This window comes from Patagioenas fasciata, chromosome 3 (genome assembly GCF_037038585.1).
Source record: "Patagioenas fasciata isolate bPatFas1 chromosome 3, bPatFas1.hap1, whole genome shotgun sequence".
NCBI classification, from domain to species: Eukaryota; Metazoa; Chordata; class Aves; order Columbiformes; family Columbidae; genus Patagioenas; species Patagioenas fasciata.
Window position 1 is genome coordinate 125,375,657 of NC_092522.1, and position 19,366 is coordinate 125,395,022.

Sequence of the window (19,366 nt, forward strand, 5' to 3'; positions counted from 1 at the left end):
CAGTGCCCAGTACAGCCCATGAGAGCCCAGTAACACCCAGTAACACCCAGTAACACCCAGTACACCCAGTGCTCAGTACAGCCCATGAGTGCCCAGAACACCCAATGGCCAGTACAGCCCAGCAGTGCCCAGTAGCACCCAGTAGTGCCCTGTACAGCCCAGTAGTGCCCCACTCAGCCCAGCAGCACCCCATAACACCCAGTAGTACCCAGTACAGCCCAGCAGATCCCATCAACACCCAACACGGCCCAGTTGTGCCCAGTAACACCCAATAATGCCCAATAGTGCCCAACAGTGGCCAGGCCAGCACAGCCCAGTAACACCCAGTAACATCCAGTAGTACCCAGTACAGCCCATCAGCACCCAGTAACACCCAGCAGCTCCCAGTACAGCCCAGTAACACCCAGCAATGCCCAGTAGTGCCCCAGACCATTGCAGCGACCCTGGTTACACCCCACAGCGCCGACACAGCCCGTCTCGGGCGCCCCAGGATCCCAGCCTGTGGGATGGGACACTGGAGAACATGGTGGCACTGTCCCCCCAGCCCCGTCCCATCCCCTGCACACAGCCTGGGGGCTGGTGGCACCAGGCCCCCCCTGTGCAGAACGTGGCACTTGGTGTCCAGCGATGCATGGGGTGGGGATGTGGGGCAGGGTTAGGGGTGCTGCTGCTCCATCCCTCCCCTCCCCATCCCATCCCATTCCATCCCATCCCATCCCATCCCATCCCATCCCATCCCACCCACATCCCCATCCCATCCCATCCCTCCCCATCCCCACCCCATCCCATCCCATCCCATCCCATCCCATCCCATCCCATCCCATCCCATCCCATCCCATCCCATCCCATCCCTCCCCATCCCCATCCCATCCCATCCCCATGCCATCCCCATCCCATCCCATCCCATCCCATCCCATCCCATCCCATCCCATCCCCATCCCATCCCTCCCCATCCAATCCCATCCCATCCCCATCCCATCCCATCCCATCGCATCCCCATCCCATCCCCATCGCATCCCATCCCATCCATTCCCCCTCCCATCCCACCCCATTCCATCGATTCCCCATCCCCATCCTTTCCCATCCCATCCATTTCCCATCCCATCCCAACCTATCCATTCCCCATCCTATCCATTCCACATCCCACCCCATTGATCCCATCCCTCCCCACGCCATCCTTTCCCCATCCTGCACCATCTTATCCCATGCATTCCCCATCCCCTCCCAGCTGTGCTGTCCCACCCTCAGGGACACCCTGGCTCCCCTCACCCTTTCCTCCTCCAGCTGAACCAGCCCCAGCCCCCAGCTCAGGGTGCTCAGAGCCCCGTCCAGCCTGGCCTGGGGTGTCTCCAGGGATGGTTCAGCCACCACCTCTCTGCCCAACCTGGGCCAGGCTCTCACCACCCTCAGCACAAACAATTTCTGCATCATGTCCGGCCTCAATCTCCCTCCTTTAGTTTAAACCATCACCCCTTGTCTTCTTGGCTCCTTTTAAGCACTGAAAGGCTGCACTAAGGTCTCCCCGGAGCTTCTCTTCCCCAGGTGAACACCCCAACTCTCTCACCTGTACCCAGCAGAGCTGTTCCAGCCTCGGGTCATTCCTGGGGCTCCCCTGGCCCCTCTCCAGCAGCTCCATGTGTGTCCTGTGCTGAGGACCCAGAGCTGGACCAGCACTGCAGGGGGGTCTCACCTGTTGGGGTCTCACCAGGACCTCAGCAGCCCCTGGGTGCAGCCCCTGGGGGGGTTTGGGGTGTCTCAGGTGAGCCCCAGTTTGGTTCTCCTCCATTTCAGGCAGTTTTCCTTCTCCAGTCCCATCTCCAGGGAGTTGTCACCTGTCCCTGCCCACCCCAGGCCCGGCCCTGGGGACCCTCACCCCCCCAGCCCCTCTCCCGGGCTCCATCCCACAATGGGTCCCCTGGGTCACATCCAGATCCCATCACTCTGGGGTCTGGCATAGGGACTGGGGGCTCCAGGGGTCTCAGCCCTCACCCAGCACTGCCTGGCTGGAGGGGAAACTGAGGCAGGAGCTGCACAGGGCATTTTGTGGGGGGAAAGAAATGGGGCAGAAACGCGGGGTCCCACTGTGCTGGGGGCTGTGCACCCCCACCCCCCGGTGCTGCACGAGCAAAGCCCCCATGCCCCAAACTGGGAGCTGAGCTCAGCCGGTGGCCACCCCGCACCTGGGACTGGGACCCAGTGTCCCCTGGGACCCCACTGGAATCCCAGCATCACCAGCATCTCAATCCCGGCCAGCACCCCACCACTTGCCGGGACCCCATTGAGACCCCAGTGCGACCCCAGCATCACCAGCATCCCTCCCCCTGCCAGAGCCCAACCGTTAGCTGGGAGCCCATTGAGACCCCAGCATCACCAGCATCCCTCCCCCTGCCAGCGCCCCACCGCTTGCTGGGACCCCATTGAGACCCCAGTGGGACCCCATTGAGACCCCAGTGCGACCCCAGCATTGCCAGCATCCCTCCCCCTGCCAGAGCCCCACTGCTTGTTGGGACCCCATTGAGACCTCAGCACCTGCGCTGGGACCCCTCTGCCCACCAGACCCCACCACCCATTGGCACCCCATCATCACCAGGACCCCTCGAACTGCTGGGAACCCACCATCACCAGGACCCCGCCACTCAGCAGGTTCCACCGCTTGCTGGGACCCCATTGAGACCCCAGTGGGACCCCAGTGGGACCCCAGCATCACCAGCATCTCACCCCCTGCCAGAGCCCCACTGCTTGCTGGGGCCCCATTGAGACCCCACTGGGACCCCACTGAGACCCCAGCATCACCAGCATCCCTCCCTCTGCCAGAGCCCCACTGTTTGCTGGGACCCCATTGAGACCCCAGCATTGCCAGCATCACACTCCCTGCCAGAACCACATCGCTTGCTGGGACCCCATTGAAACCCCACTGGGACCCCACTGAGACTCCAGCATCGCCAGCATCCCTCCCCCTGCCAGAGCCCCACTGCTTGCTGGGGCCCCATTGAGACCCCACTGGGACCCCACTGAGACCCCATTGAGACCCCAGCATCGTCAGCATCCCACCCCCTGCCAGAGCCCCACTGCTTGCTGGGACCCCGTTGAGACCCCAGCACCTGCGCTGGGACCCCTCTGCCCACCAGACCCCTCCACCCATCGGCACCCCATCATCACCAGGACCCCTCGAACTGCTGGGAACCCACCATCACCAGGACCCCGCCACCCAGCAGGTTCCATCGCTTGCTGGGACCCCATTGAGACCCCAGTGGGACCCCACTGAGACCCCAGCATCGTCAGCATCTCACCCCCTGCCAGCGCCCCACCGTTTGCTGGGACCCCATTGAGACCCCACTGGGACCCCATTGAGACCCCAGTGTGACCCCAGCATCGCCAGCATCCCTCCCCCTGCCAGAGCCCCACTGTTTGCTGGGACCCCATTGAGACCCCACCGGGACCCCACTGAGACCCCCGCACTTGCGCTGGGACCCCTCTGCCCACCAGACCCCACCACCCATCGGCACCCCATCAACACCCGGACCCCCTGGACCGCTGGGAACCCACCATCACCAGGACCCTGCTACCCAGCAGGTTCCATCGCTTGCTGGGACCCCATTGAGACCCCAGTGGGAACCCATTGAGACTCCAGTGGGACTCCACTGAGACCCCCACACCTGCGCTGGGACCCCTCTGCCCACCAGACCCCACCACCCATCGGCACCCCATCAACACCCGGACCCCCTGGACCGCTGGGAACCCACCATCACCAGGACCCTGCTACCCAGCAGGTTCCATCGCTTGCTGGGACCCCATTGAGACCCCAGTGGGACCCCATTGAGACCCCACTGAGACCCCCGCACCTGCGCTGGGACCCCTCTGCCCACCAGATCCCACCACTCATTGGCACCACATCATCACCAGGACCCCTCGAACTGCTGGGAACCCACCATCACCAGGATCCCACCACCCAGCAGGTTCCATCGCTTGTTGGGACCCCATTGAGACCCCAGTGGGACCCCATTGAGACCCCAGCACCGCCAGCATCTCACCCCCTGCCAGCGCCCCACCGTTTGCTGGGACCCCATTGAGACCCCAGTGGGACCCCACTGAGACCCCAGTGTGACCCCAGCATCGCCAGCATCCCTCCCCCTGCCAGAGCCCCACTGTTTGCTGGGACCCCATTGAGACCCCAGTGTGACCCCAGCACCGCCAGCATCTCACCCCCTGCCAGAGCTCCACCGCTTGCTGGGACCCCATTGAGACCCCACTGGGACCCCATTGAGACCCCAGTGCGACCCCAGCATCGCCAGCATCCCTCCCCCTGCCAGAGCCCCACTGCTTGTTGGGACCCCATTGAGACCCCAGCACCTGCGCTGGGACCCCTCTGCCCACCAGACCCCTCCACCCATCGGCACCCCATCAACACCTGGACCCCCTGGACCGCAGGGACCCCACCATCACCGGGTCCCCCCAGGTCCCCCGCCCCGAGCGGACACAGAGCACAGAACCACGGGGAGCTTTTTTTCCTCTTTTTTTTTCTTTTTTCCTTTTTTTTTTGCACAAAAACAGTACATTTATTCAAGTGTTCTCCAGCACAAGTACATTAGAAAGGAGCTCGTCTGTATTATATTCTTCTGGGCACCAAAGAAAAATAAAAAGGAGGATGGGATGGAAGCGGAACGGACAGACTTTCTACATCTGCTGCACGCATTGACCTTTAATTAGTTCAGAACAGCTATGTCACGAGCAATACTTACACAGATACGACAGAGTGCCGGGCAAGCCCGCGGGCCAGAACCATACGGTGAAATGCACAGTATTCAGCGGCAATAAATAGAGAAGCGACCCTAAAAAAACAAACCAACAGAAAAACGAAAAGGAACGAACCGAGAGAAAAGTAGAAAATCAAGAGGGAGGTCTGGGGGGCAGCTGGGGGCGCGGGGCCGGGCGGCGGGGCCGGCGCTGCCGGGAATGTGGCGGTGGGCGCGGGCTGAGCCAAATCAAGGAGAGGAGGGTACCGAACTCTACGTGCTTATTCCTCGGTATGAGTACATGATTCCCCACAAATAGTTAAGCGTCAGCTACTTCAATGTCTAGGCTAAAACACATGAAATCTCTCGTTTAGTTTTCAAGTACAAAGTTAAAATGCCTTTTTTGTGGTTTTTTTTATGTTTTTTTTTTCCTTTTTTTTTTTTAATAATAATATATAAGAGTAAAATAATAGTGCTCTTTGAAACTCCACTACAAGAAACAAAACAAACAGTCATTGTCCAGACAGCAGACTTAATTTAACAATATATATTTTTAATAAAATGTTTTAGCACCGTGTTTGTCACCCACTCCCTCGGCGGATCGTAAGGAATTCAGGCTGGGTTTGTTTCGGCGTCACCGTTTCGTGTAGGGCTGTGCAACAAAACTCGTCTGGTTTACGAAAAGATGTGAGTCGGGTACGTTAAAAACTGAACTCTTTCCCCACGGTCCCCACCAGCGCCGGCGGCCACCGCGGAGCTGCCGCCGCGGCCCCGGCACCGCCGAGCCGAGCCCGGCGCCTTCCAGTTGTGCCGGGACAGGAACCGGCGTCGCGTCGGCACCGGCTCCGGCACCGCTCCGGCCGTCGCGACCGCGGGTGCAGGAGCCGCCAAGGACGTGCCGACGCCGCACCGTGCGGCGCCCGGCTCGCCAAAAGTGCCGCGGGGAAGCGCTGCGGGGCTGTGCCGGGCCGGCACGGTGCGGCGGGGCCGGGCGGGACCTGCGAACGCCGCGGCAGGACCGCGCCGGGCAGGGTTTGCAGCCGGTGCCGCGGGGCCGTGCGGGACCCGCGGCCAGGGCTGCGCCAGGGTCGCTGCCGTGGTGCGCGGCGCTCGCAAACGGTGCTGCGGGACCGCGCAGCACCAGCACCCGGCGCCGCGGGACCGTGGAGCGTTTGCACCTGGCCTTGCAGGGCCACGCAGGACCTGCAACCGCCGCTGCAGGGCCGCGCAGGATTTGCACCCAGCGCTGCAGGGCCATTAGCGACCTGCAAATGCCGCTGCGGGTCCATGCAGGACCTGCAACCGCTGCTGCAGGGCTGCTCAGGACCTGCAAACGCCCCTGCAGGGCCACTCAGGATTTGCAGCCAGTGCTGCAGGGCTGCGCGTCACTCGCGCCTGGTACTGCAGGGCCATGCACGGTGCTGCAGGATTGTGCAGCACTAGCACCCAGCGCTGCAGGGCCGTGTAGCATCCGCACCCGGTGCTGCAGACCATGCAGGACGAGCACCCAGCACCGCAGAGCCACGCGAGACTCGCTCTCGGTGCCGCAGCACCATGCAGCCCGCGCTGCCGGGCTGTGCCGGACTCGCATGTGGTGCCGCAGGGATGGGCAGCACCTGCGGCTGGAGCTGCAGAGCCATGCGGGACCTGCAGCCCGGGCTGCAGGGCCATGCAGGACTTGCATGCAATGCTGCAGGTCCTGCTAACGGGCCACGCGGTGCCTGCACCTGGCACTGTGAGCCATGCACACCGCGCTGCAGGGCCCTGCAGAACACAGAGCTGGTGCCGCGGGGCTGAGCCAGACCTGCACCGTCACTGCAGGACCTGCACCCATCACTGCAGGACCCGCACCATCACTGCAGGACCCGCACCCATCACTACAGGACCCGCACCCATCACTGCAGGACCTGCACCGTCACTGCAGGACCTGCACCGTCACTGCACCGTCACTGCAGGACCCGCACCATCACTGCACCGTCACTGCAGGATCTGCACCGTCACTGCAGGACCTGCACCGTCACTGCAGGGCCACTTAACACTTACACCCGGTGCTGTGGCCCGGCAGGACCTGCCGATAGCGCGGCAGAGCCGTGCCAGGCCCACACCTGGCGCTGCCACAGCTGTCCTGTGCCAGACTCGCCCCGGTGCCGTGGGGCAGCGCAGGATGCGGCCCCGGGACAAGCCGGAGCCCACGGGCACGGCCCAGCGCCACGTTCTGCCTCGCCTGCCTGACCGCGGCGGAGCCGGGCCCCGCGGTGCCCCCACCGCACAGCCCAGCTCCCCGCACCGCACACACCGACAGAGGGGCCCCCGGTAGCACCAGGCGCGGTGGGGAGGTGGGGGGCCCTGGGGCCGCCCCCCGCTCGCCTCCGCCGCCATCAGTCCCAGCACCTCTCAGCACCCCGGGGCCGCCGCACGGCTCGCTGCCAAATAGCCAGCACCCCGCACCGAGCGGTCGGCGGCCCCGCAGCCCCGGCACCTTTCACAGTTAGAGAAGAGACGGCGAGGGGGCAGGATGCGCCCGGCCCCCTACGCCGTAGCACCAGTCCCTGGCCCCACCGGAGCCGCTCCAGCACCGCGCAATGCGCCGTGCTGAGCCAGACCCACCGGCCTCCAGTGGCACCACGGCTGCCGGACAAGTAGCACCATCCACAGCAACGCCAGCACCTGCCTGCACGCACCACGGCTCCCTCCGCACCGCCAACGCCATCGCGGCCGCCGGCCCTCAGCACCAACACCAACACCGCTGCCTCCGCGGCACCCCGGCCTCCACCGCGCTCCTCACGGGCACCCAGCACCCAGAAAGGGGGTTTGGGGCCACCCCCGGCACAGGGCACCGACAGGACACACATCGCTCCAAACCCACGCTCAGGCACAGGAGCGATGCCACGAGCCCCCGGCACACGAGACAACACCTCGGGCGGCACCGCGGTCCCACCCGGGCTCACCGGGCATCGCCCTCCCGCCGATGTAGCACCAGGGCCTGGGGACCCACAGCCGTCCCCGTCCCACGCCAGCAGCGCCCAGCCGCGCTCCGGCACCGCTCCGTCCCGCGGCACCGCCACGGCTTTTGGCAAGAGCCCGATTCACAGCACCCGCGCCCCGCGCCGTCCCGGCGGGAGCACCCGCCGCCGGGTCGGGGGGGACACAACCAGCACCGCCGCGTACGCAGAAGAGCACCAGTACGCCTGTGCGCGGCGCGGGCGGGCGGCAGCGCGGGCAGGGCGGCGCCGCCGAGGGAGGCGCTTCCTTTTAGGACAGAAAAAGGTTATTGCATGACTCGGGATGGAGACGCTTCCCGCCCGGCCGCCGCCCCGGCCCTGCGCGCTCGGAAAGGCCCGGCACGTAAGGCAACGTGGAAGCTGATGTCTGACTCACCCCGCTGTTTAAAAGCACCATTATGAAGTCAGGTTGTACAGTAGTAACAGTACCTTTTATATATATATATATCTATATCTCATATCTATCATATATATATAAACTGTAAACAAGAGGTAACAGCGGCTTCTAGAATTTGCTTTCTTCAAGGTTTCCCGTGTGGTAGGCACCCAAAATACTGTAGAAAAGGTGTGTGTTGTGGTGTGTGTGTTCTCGGCTTCCCTGCCAGTCGGGTTGGCTCCAGGTCACCAGTGCCGGTGCTGGTGGAGCAGAGCGAGGCTCAGTTGCTGGGTGCGCCGGGCCGGGCGCGCCGGAGCGAGCGGGTTCCCTCGGGTTCCCCTTGGCCGCGGCCGTCCGGGCTGGGCTTTCCCGCTGCCGTTTCCCCTCCTCCGAGAGCGGAGCTGGCGATGGGCGTCTCGTCTCGCCCGCTGCTCCGAGAAGCAGAAACCAAACCAACAGAAAAACCCAGCCAGAAAAGAGCGGAAAATTAAAAGGTTACCCCCCAAAATAAAGGTTTTGGTTGCTTGTTTTGCTTTTTTCTTTTTTTTTTTTGTTTCGTTTTCTTTTTGTTGTTGTCGTTGCTGTTTTCGTTGGTGTTTTTTTTGTTGTTTTTGTTTTTAAACAGGCTAAAAGCTGAACATTGGGAATTCAGGAGAGGACACCGAACCCTTTCGCTCGGGGAGACGTGTGCCGGGTTCCCGTTGGGCCGCGAAATCCCGTGTCTCTTCTGGGTGCTGACTCTTCTCTCATTCCGTGTTGTCACTTCTCTTGGCGTGGATGGTTTTGTTTCTGACTCGCTCCGTGTCACCAGTTCCTGTCCCGTCTCTCTTAAACGCAGGCGAAGTATTCCTTCAGGGGAGCGAAGAGGTGGCGGATCACCGGCACGCTCCAGGATCTGCCGAGCAGTCTCTGCCGGGCCAGGCGGCTCATGTTGGACACGTCCGTGTAATGCACCGGGAAGCCGAAGACCCTGCGGGGACACGGGGAGGGGACGGGCGGCGGGTGAGGGGCGGCGGTCGCGGGGGACGCGGCGCCGCGGGCCCCCCCTGCGCGGCCACCCCCCGGTACCTCTCCATCTCCGTGCACCACAGGATGTCCTCCTTCTCGTTCATGAAGACGGGGAAGTGCTGGTCCTTGCCCTGCTTGATGGAGTTGGAGCGGGTGGTGATAGTTCGCACTTTGCTGAACTGCAAGAGGCAACGGCTCGTCACGCCGGGGGGAACGGAGCCCCAGGGGCGCCGGGGCAGGCAGGACCCCCATCCCGGGGTGCCAGTGCCACCATGTTCCCCCTGCACTCTCCCGAGACCCGTCCCCTGCAGCCCATGGGGTGTGAGACCCCCTGTCCCCCCGTCTCGCGCGCCAGGGCTCACCTTGGCTATCCGGCCGTGCTCCAGGCACTCCTGCAGCTCCAGCTTGTCGTTGACTGTGGACGCGAGCGGCCTGCGGGACACAGACAGGGTGGGCACAGGGTGGCGGTCCCACGTCCCCACCCATGTGGGCACAGGGCAGCTCTCCAGCTGGGGTTTTGGGGACAACGGGTGGCCAGGGCTGTTTTGAGGGGCTGGAGCAGGAGTGGTTGATCCCCACTGAAACCTGCCTGTGGCCACGTGCCACCATCGTCCCCACGAGAGAGGGCAGCTCCACGACACCCCCCGGCACAAGGGAGCCAGAACAGGATCAGCCCCCTCTGTAGGGGTCACCACTCTGGGTTTTTAAGGTGTGCTGTCACCCAGAGCCACTTGTGACGCCCCACTCTCAGCCAGCAATAACCAGGGCAGGGGACATGGGGAGGACCCTGGAGTCCGGCTCTGTCGAGAGCCCCTGGCAGCGCCATCCCCACCACCCCATCCTGGGGTGGGTTAGAAGGGGGTGGTCAGTAGGTCAGAGAGGTTCTCCTGCCCCTCTGCTCTGCCCTGGGGAGACCACACCTGGAATCTTGTGTCCAGTTGTGGCCCCTCAGCTCCAGAAGGACAGGGAACTGCTGGAGAGAGTCCAGCGCAGCCACCAAGATGCTGGAGGGAGTGGAGCATCTCCCGTGTGAGGAAAGGCTGAGGGAGCTGGGGCTCTGGCGCTGGAGGAGAGGAGACTGAGGGGGGACTCATTCCTGGGGATCAATATGGAAAGGGGCAGTGTCAGGAGGATGGAGCCAGGCTCTTCTGGGTGACAACCAGTGACAGGACAAGGGGCAATGGGTGCAAACTGGAACACAGGAGGTTCCACTGAAAGAGGAGAAGCAACTTGTTGGGGGTGAGGGTGGCAGAGCCTGGAACTGTGACTCTGTGGGATTCTCACCAACCTGTTCATCCCGGGAAGGTTCCCCCAGAAGTACCGGGCCCTGTGCGCCGCAGACACCTCTTTGGCATCGATCATGACGGGGTTGGACTGCGAGAAGGGAGAGAGGCTGGTCAGCGGGGCCGGGCAGCCCTGCATGGGGACAGGACCCGCGGGGTCCCCGGGGCTGGGGACAGCGACCCCCCAGCACTCACCTCCAGGAAGCGCGAGATGTCCCTCTTGTCGCTCACCCCCATGGCCACCACGTTCTCAAAGAGCCAGAAGAAGGGTCGGTCATCGCCCTCCTTGGGCCGGGCTTCGTGCAGCAGGCGGTAGAACTCGAAGAAGAGACGCCCGGTGCCCTCTGGGCAGGAGAGAGCGAGAGGGGCCGGTGTTGGCGGCGTGGGGCTGGTGTCGGTGGCCAGCGCCAGCCCCACGGGGAGACACTTACCATAGAGCCCCTTCCTGGCCGGGTTGACGATGGAGAGGTCGTTGCAGGGGCTGCCCCCAATCACCAGGTCAAAGGGGCCCCACTCCTGTATCTGCAAGAGGGACAGACCCGGTGAGCCGGGCACCGCTGCTTGATGCTGCTGCCTGTGTGGGGACAGCGTGTCTGCTGCTGGGGACACCGCGTGGGTACAGGGGGGTGGACGGCAGCTGAGCCCCGGGTGGGACGGCCAGGCTGTGCTGGCGAAGGCAGCGCATGGGGAGATGCAGGACAAGGACAAGGGACCAGACCCATCCTGGGGATGCAGGACTGAGCACCGGGACGCTGTGGGGAGGGGGGAGACGTATGGGGGGCCCGTCCGGCAGCACGTACGTGTTTCTGGGTGACATTTCGGACGTCCCCGACGTACATGATCTTGCCCTGGTGCCTCACCATGCCGACGGTGATGGAGTCCTCGCACACCTCGGAGGCGATGTACCGGTCCACCTGGATGCCCAGGTCCTTCAGCACCAGCAGGCCTGCGGGGAGCGGCGCTGGGTGACGACGGGCCCCCCCACATCATCCCCAGCCCCAGGCCATCCCCCTCCCTGGCCCCCACTAGCGTAGCCCCCCCGGCCCACGGAGACATGGGGGCTGCTCAACCTGCCCTGACACCCCGATGGGCGTGGGACCCTCTGCCCCGAGGCTGCGCGGCTGTCGGTGCGGGCGGGCTGCTCACCCCACGCTGCTCCCAAACACGCCCAAAGGAGGGTCCCTGCGGGGGCTGCAGGGCTGGGGACCCCCACCCACCTGTGGCGATGCCGTCGAAGAGTGAGAGCACCCGGATCGGCTTCCTCTTCTCGGCCGGCACCGGCGGGTACACCTTCGGTGGGTCCTGCAGCCACAGTGGGAGTCAGGCAGGAGGGGACATGGGGCAGGGGGGATGTGGGGCAGCAGGGTGGGGGACATTGGGCTATGGGGAGGGAAAGGCTGAAGGAGCTGGGTCTTGAGTTTGGAGAAGAGGAGACTGAGGGGGGACTCATTCATGGGATCAATATGGAAAGGGGCAGTGTCAGGAGGATGGAGCCAGGCTCTTCTGGGTGACAACCAGTGACAGGACAAGGGGCAATGGGTGCAAACTGGAACACAGGAGGTTCCACTTGAATATGAGAAGAAACTTGTTTGGGGTGAGGGTGTCAGAGCCTGGCCCAGGCTGCCCAGGGAGGCTGTGGAGTCTCCTTCTCTGCAGACATCAAACCCGCCTGGACCCCTTCCTGTGGAACCTCAGCTGGGTGTTCCTGCTCCATGGGGGGATTGCACTGGGTGAGCTTTCCAGGGCCCTTCAAGCCCTGACACTCTGGGACTCCGTGACATGGGCCATGGGGCTGTGGGGAGGGGGCACACGGGGCTATGGGGAGGGGGCACACGGGGGTCCCGCCGCAGGGACACTCACGAACTCCTGGTCGTGGTTGTTGGCGAAGAACATCTGGAGGCGCGAGGGCCAGTCCTCCCGCCGGCGCAGGAGCCCGTAGACGCCCTTGTGGCCGCACATGTAGCAGTTCCAGGGATCCTCCTTGATGGCCGCCTGCGCTGCCCCCGGCCCCACCAGCAGGTCCACGCACTCCACGCAGAAGCACCTGGCGGCACCGGGAGCCGGGCTCAGCCGCGGCGCAGGCGGCGGTGGGGAAGGGCGTCCCCGGCACGGCCCTGCTGTCTCAGCCGGCTCACCGTGCCCCCGGGACCCGCAGACCCACACCAGGACCTGCCACCTGCCCAAACCCCTGCCAGACCCACACAACGACCCACAGCTGGGACCTGCAGCATCACCAAAACCTCCCCAGCCCCACGGCATCACCAGAACTTCCCCAGCCCCATGCCAGGACCGGGGCATCACTGAAACCCCCACACCAGAACTGTGGTATCACCAAAACCTCCCAGCCCTTGACAAGACTGGGGCACCACCAAAACCGCCCCAGTTCCATGCCGAGACTGGGGCATCACCGACACATCCCAGTCCCAAACACCAGCACTGGCATTCCAGAATTCCCACGCCAGGACTGGGGCATCACCGAAACCTCCCCAGCCCCACGTGGGACTGGAGAATCACCAAAACCTTCCCAGCCCCTGGGCTGTGGCATCCCCAAAACCACCCAGCCTCATGCCAGGACATTGCCAAAAATCCCCCCAGCCCCACACTGGGAATGGGGCGTCACCAAAATGCCACATGGGGACTGTGGCACCACAAGCACTTCCCCGCCCCATACTGACACTGTGGCATGACCACAATGTCCCAGGCCCACACCAGCACTGGTGTCACTGAAACCCCATGTCAGGAGCGGGGCATCACCAAAACCCCCACACCGGAACTGTGCTACCACCAAAACCCCCCAGCCCCACACCAGGGCTGGGGCATCACCAAAACCTCCCCAGCCCTGCACCAGCACTGGGGCATCACCGAACCCTCCCCAGCCCCACGCCAGCACCGGGGCATCACTGAACCCTCCCCAGCCCCACACAAGGACCAGGGCATCACCAAAACCTCCCCAGCCCTGCACCAGCACCGGGGCATCACTGAACCCTCCCCAGCCCCACGCCAGCACCGGGGCATCACCAAACCCTCCCCAGCCCCACACCAGCACAGGGGCATCACCAAACCCTCCCCAGCCCCACACCAGCACAGGGGCATCACCAAACCCTCCCCAGCCCCACACCAGCACCGGGGCATCACCGAACCCTCCCCAGCCCCACGCCAGCACCGGGGCATCACCGAACCCTCCCCAGCCCCAGGCCCGACCTGCAGCAGTTGTTGTTGCCGCACATGAGCACCTCGCGGCCGCCGCAGCAGATGGTGCAGTAGGACTGGTAGCCGTCGTCGTCGTACTGGTACGCGCACTCCAAGAAGCAGTTCTGCGGCAGAGCCAAGGCGTGAGTACGGCACAGCCGGCCGGGCCTGCCACCCAGGCCACCAGGATGCCACTACGGGGCTGTCAGGGTGGCTCCTGGCAGAGGGACACCCCGGGGACGAGGCGTTTCGGGGGGACCCGGCCGTGCCCGCCTGGCGCAGGGGCTGTGCCGCGCCGTACCTTGCAGTTTTGGCACATTCCTCCGATGAATAGAGGGTGCTCCAGGGTGACGTTGAGGCTCCCGCAGGAGATGCAGATGTCTGGAGCAGGAGGGGACACGTTCTGTTACCCCTGGGGCTCTGCCACCCCCAGCACCCCACACTGGGATGGGTGAGCCCGGCGCCCCGGGGCAGCCTGAGCTACATCCTGCCGCCCTGGCAAACGCCCAGCACAGGGCTGGGTGACACCGGCTGCACCCCCAGAGCGCCAGCCTGCCAGGACAGCCACTGTGCTGTGACAGGGACCGACCCTGGGGACAGCGGGGCTCCCATCACCTCCCCAGCCCTGCCCCACTCCATGCCCAGGCTCAGCCCCAGCCTGTGACGGTGACACCAGTGTCCCAGGGGTCTGTCACCATGGGGTGCAGCCCCCCACATCATGGCTGCTGCAGGATAGGACAAGCCTGTCCTCTGGCCCCTTGGGACCCCTCTGAGCCCCCTCTCTGCCTCCTGGCTCTGCAGCCACAATTGGTCCAGGCCAGGAGAGACCCCCCCACCCAGGTCTGTCCTGGGGGGGGATGTGTCCCAGCCCCACCCCGGGGGGCAGGATGTGTCCCAGCCCCGTGCTCACCTTCAATGTTCCTGCATTTCTGCCGGACCTCGTACACGAGTCGCTCTGGGGAAGGACAAAGGTGTCAGGGTTGGGGGGTCCCACCCAGCCAGGTCCTGTCTGTGCAGCCCCCGCAGGGGAGTGAAGGGAGGGGACCCCGCAGGGAAGGTCCCCAATGGAAAAGGGCACCTGGCCCAGAGCAGCTTTCACCCCGTGGCCCCCCATGGTGAGCGTGACCCCCCAGCACCAGGACCAAGCTTGGCCAAGCAAACCCCGTGGAGGGGGTGGGTGTGGGGGCAGCCCCGACCCCCCGGGCGGTACCTCGGGTGCGCTCGTCGATGATCTCCTTGACCTTGGGCTTCTCTGTTGTGCTTTTCCTGGGTTTTTTGGCAGGTGGGGGCGGTGCGTAGGCAGCTGCTTCCGGCTCGACCCACATCTCCGTGTAAACTTCTTTGTAGGGGTTGCGCTCCTCTGCAAGGGAGAGCGGGGGACCATCAGCAGGGTCCCCTCAGCCCCCCAGGACCTGCCAGCCTGGTGATACCAGAGCCAGTGGTCCCAGGGGACACTTGCTGAGGCCACCGAGCGGGTTCCCATCCCCCCTCACCTTCAGGGGGCTCCAGGCCCTTGGGGCCGGAGGGCTGGAAGCCTCCCAGCGCCCACTCGATCATCTGCTTGTTCTGGATCTCCACCACCTTGGAGGTGTCGGTCTCATCGTTCTCGGGACACGCCGGGAAGATCTTCCCCGCTCGGCTGCTCGCCACCTGCGCAGGGGGGTCACAGCACAGCGTCACCCACCCCCTGCCCAGGGGTCCCCAGCCCCAGATCCCCCCATGAGGAACTCCCAACACCTTCCAGCACTGCCCAGAGCCAGGACCGGCTCAGCATCGCCCAGCAGGGACTTCAGCAACTCTCCAGAGACCCCAGCGTCCTTCCAGACACCCCGGGGTTGGGACAAGGGACCTCCAGAATCTCCTTAGGGAGTCCCCTGCATCTCCCCGGCTTTTTCAGAGACAGCCCATGCCCCCTGGGAGACCACTGGGCACAGGAGGCAGGGCCTGGCCTGCTCTCACACACCTGCCCAGGGCACCAGTGTCCCCAAAACCTCCTGCAGTCATGGGGACAGTGCCACCCCACACAACCGATGTCACCCTGCAGCTAGTGTGACCCGGTGCCACCCCGCCGCCACTGGCGCTCACCTGCAGCACCTCGTAGATGGCTTTGCGATACATGGGCTGCTTGTTGTAGGTGGCCTGGTGGAAGGCGCTGGCGAAGGAGCTGAGCGGCAGGAGCTTCTCCACACAGACCTGGGGGACGGGGACGTGAGCTCAGGGGATGCCTGGGGACGGACGGACTTCCCCAAGCCCCGTGGGTGTCACTTACCACGGAGAACTTGCCGTCCCCGAACCACATCACCCAGCGGGTGCCCTCGGCCGCGCGGCTCCGTCCCGTCATCCACCAGGAGACGATGCGCCCGGGCCACCAGGAGAAGCCGCGCAGCTTGCCCCACACCAGCTCGCCGATGCCGAAGCCTCGGCCATCCTGCGCCGGGACAGGGACAGGGGACGTCAGAGCCCCGCGGGGACGAGGTGCCTGTGTCCCCAGGGGGCAGCAGCCTCGCAGAATCCCCTTCCCTGGCCGGCCCTGCCCTCACCTCGTACTCGGGCTCGTCGTCGGCCGACTTGGAGGTGCTCTTGTCCACGGCGTCGGCCACCACTGGCTCAGGCGTGGTGGCCACGTTGGGCGAGGCGGGGTCGGTGGGCTGCTGCGAGGCGGGGGGACTGGCCTCCTCCTCCTTCTGGGGCTCTGCCCGCGGCGTCTCCTCCACCACGTTCATCACGGCGATCACCTTTGCCTTCTTCTCCGCCTGGGGAGGGAGAGGGGGAGCGGTCAGGGCAGGGTGGGGGTGTCGAGGTGTGGGACAGGCAGAGCCCCCCAGCACCTGCCCCGGGGACCAGCCCGGGGTGCAGCTCCGTCCCCAGAGGGCACCCCAAGAGCCTGTGCCCGTCCCGGGGCACAGCGGCAGGACCCCCGCGCCCCCCGGCCCGTGTCACCCTCTCCGAGCCACCCGGTGCCCCTGGGACACCCCAGGCCGGGCACCCGCTGTCCCCGGGACGCTGCGCTGAGCTGCACTGGCCGGGCCGGGCCCAGAGGCTGAGCCGAGCCTGAGCAGGGACCGGCCTTGCCCCGGGGCAGGGAAGTGCCGGGCTCTGCCGGACCGGGCCGAGCCGAGCCGAGCCGGTCTGAGCCGAGCCGAGCCGAGCCGGTCTGAGCCGAGTCGATCCGAGCCGAGCCGAGCCGAGCCGCCCTCCCCGCGGTGGCCACCTACCCATGCGGGCTGGGCGCCGCGGCGGGCCGGGCCAAGCCGAGCCGAACTAAGCCGAGCCAAGCCTAAGCCGAGCCAAGCCAGGCCGAGTGGAGCCGGACTGAGCCGAGCTGAGTCAAGCCGAGCGGAGCCGGACTAAGCCGAGTCAAGCCGGACTGAGCCGAGTCGGGCCGCACTGAGACGAGTCGGGCTGGACTGAGCCAAGCCCGCCTGAGCTGAGCTGAGCCGAGCCGAGCCGAGCCGAGCCGAGCCGAGCCGAGCCGGGCCGGGCCGGGCCGCGGGCAGGGCCGGCGGTTCTTTGTCTGGGATCCCGGGTCACATGGTGCCTCCCGGCCCGGCTGGTTGGCTGCGGCGGGAGGGGCCGCGCGGCGCCGAGGGGACAAGCCCGGCCCGGCCCCCCCGCCCGCGCCTCGGCCCGGCTCGGCTCCGCTCGGGTCGGCTCGGCTCCGCTCGGCCCGGCTCGGCTCCGCTCGGGTCGAGTCGGCTCCGCTCGGCAGCTCCGCTCGGGTCGAGTCGGCTCCGATCGGCAACTCGGCTCGGGTCGGCAACCCGGGTCGGCTCGGCAACTCGGCTCCGATCGGCAATTCCGCTCGGGCCGACTCGGCTTCGCTCGGCTCGACCCGGCTCTCTCACCGTGACCCGGTCCTGCTCGGCTCGGCTGCGGTGTCTCCCCGCGGTCCGGTCCCGTGCAGCCCAGCTCGGCTCAGCTCGGCTCCGGCCCGGTGCCTCCCGTCCCCGCTCCCCAGGCTGTGCCCCGGGGCCGGGCGGCAGCAGCGGCCCGGGGGGGTCCCGCTCACCCGCGTACTCACCGGCCCAGCGGCAGCGATCGCGTCCGGGCCGGGCTGGGGCCGCCTCCCCGCCGCGGGGCCGCTCAGCGCCGCCTTTTGTCCCGGGGCCGCGGCCCCCCCCGGCCCCTTTGTGCTGCGGAGCGGGGGGACAGGGCGGGGGGCGGGGGCGCCCCGGGGGCCTCGCCCGGCACGGCAGGAATCCGCCCGGGGGCTCCCCCACCCCGCGCCGGGCTGCGCCGGCCCAGAGCGCCCCAGTGGCAACCAGGTGGGGACTGGCTGGCTGGCACCGGCCCCGTGGCACCAGGGCAGCCCATGGGCACACACCAGCATGGGGCTGGTTTGGGTCCACATCACCCAGTGCAGCCCATGGGCACACACCAGCACGGCGCTGGTTTGGGTCCACATCACCCAGTGCAGCCCATTGGCACAGAGCAGTATGGCACTGGTCTTGAGACCACATCACCCAGTTCAGCCCACTGTTACACCCCAGCATGGCACTGGGCTGGGAGCATGTCACCCAGTTCAGCCCAGACCACATGGCACTGGTTTAGGAGCACGTCACCCAGTTCAGCCCAGACCACATGGTACTGGTCTGGGAACACGTCACCCAGTTCAGTCCGTCAGCACACACCAGCACAGGACACTGGTTTGGGTACACATCACCCAGTTCAGCCCATTGGCACAGACACATGGCACTGGTTTGGGACCACACCACCCAGGTCAGCCCAGACCACACCACCCAGGTCAGCCCAGACCACACGGCACTGGTTTGGGACCACAGCACCCAGTTCAGCCCAGACCACATGGCACTGGTTTAGGACATCACCCAGTTCAGCCCAGACCACACGGCACTGGTTTGGGACCACAGCACCCAGGTCAGCTCATCTGCACACACCAGTACCAGTACTGGACTGGTCTGGACCCAACCATCCCAGTTCATGGCTGTCTCCAGGCTGCACCCCCAGCCCAGGGGCTGTCTCCCAGCAGCAAGCGGGATGTCCCCAAAGAACCCGATGTCCCAACACGCAAGACCGATGCACCCCAAATCCCAATGCACCCCAAATCCCACTGCCCCGAGTCCCCCGGCACAGCCCTGAACACCCAGACACCCCCGCAGGCAGAGTACGTGTCCCCCCGGCAGCCAGATGCCCCAAGGGACGTCCCCAGCGGCAGGACTGCCTGTGCCATGCCTGTCCCGGCAGCCAGGCCGAACCAGGCAGTGCTGGCTGTGGCTGTGCCGGTGCCATGAGGATGGCGGTGAGGACGAGGTGGCCACAGCCCCTCTCCCTCGCCAGCATTGGTGGCAGGAGCAGGGTCCTGTGGGACCCCCGGGCAGGGCTGCGGGTGCTGGTATGAGCCCTTCGGCAGTGCCCAGGGTGCCGGGCCGAGCTGCGGCATGGCTGTGACGGGTGCCAGCGTCACCCTCCTGCCATGGCTGTGGGGAGTGAGTCTGTCACGGACACCCAGCAGAGCGAGGGGCCCACGCAGGAGCCACAGCTGTGAGGGGACATGTGGGGTGCCCAGCAGCTCAGGACAGAGCTACCAGCCACGGGGCATGGGGTCCCTGGGACCCCAGGCAGGCACCGTCCTGCAGAGCAGTGGCAACGGGACCCCTTTGTGTTGCAGAGTGGAAGGACATAGGGACAGACAGAGGGACGGATGGTGTCACCCCGGGCGTGGGAGCTGGGAGGGCTGGGGGGTGGCAGCAGAGCCCTCCTGCTCTGTAACCCCCACATGGGGCAGCACTTTGGCCAAATCACCTTGCCCAAGGCAGC

General features: G+C 65.6%; 1 protein-coding gene across 10 annotated transcripts in view; it reads right to left on the bottom strand.

The window, feature by feature from the left end:
* Positions 1–4,671: 4,671 nt before the first annotated feature.
* Positions 4,672–19,366, bottom strand: part of DNMT3A (DNA methyltransferase 3 alpha) — a 46,943-nt gene continuing 32,248 nt past the window's right edge. For 5 of the 10 annotated variants that reach the window (XM_065833696.2, XM_065833694.2, XM_071807225.1 and 2 more), the window contains 16 exons: positions 16,132–16,344; positions 15,861–16,019; positions 15,677–15,784; positions 15,085–15,241; positions 14,802–14,951; positions 14,502–14,546; positions 13,893–13,972; positions 13,604–13,716; positions 12,263–12,446; positions 11,620–11,704; positions 11,203–11,348; positions 10,598–10,924; positions 10,408–10,493; positions 9,482–9,551; positions 9,180–9,298; positions 4,672–9,081 (listed from right to left, as the gene is read on the bottom strand). In XM_065833696.2, coding sequence (XP_065689768.2) covers positions 8,940–9,081; positions 9,180–9,298; positions 9,482–9,551; positions 10,408–10,493; positions 10,598–10,924; positions 11,203–11,348; positions 11,620–11,704; positions 12,263–12,446; positions 13,604–13,716; positions 13,893–13,972; positions 14,502–14,546; positions 14,802–14,951; positions 15,085–15,241; positions 15,677–15,784; positions 15,861–16,019; positions 16,132–16,344 — 2,184 coding nt within the window. In that variant the 3' untranslated portion in view covers positions 4,672–8,939. Of the gene's footprint in view, positions 9,082–9,179; positions 9,299–9,481; positions 9,552–10,407; positions 10,494–10,597; positions 10,925–11,202; positions 11,349–11,619; positions 11,705–12,262; positions 12,447–13,603; positions 13,717–13,892; positions 13,973–14,501; positions 14,547–14,801; positions 14,952–15,084; positions 15,242–15,676; positions 15,785–15,860; positions 16,020–16,131; positions 16,345–17,612; positions 17,937–19,366 lie in introns of those variants that run through there. The other 5 variants (XM_065833699.2, XM_065833697.2, XR_011738573.1 and 2 more) reach the window with 4 other exon arrangements.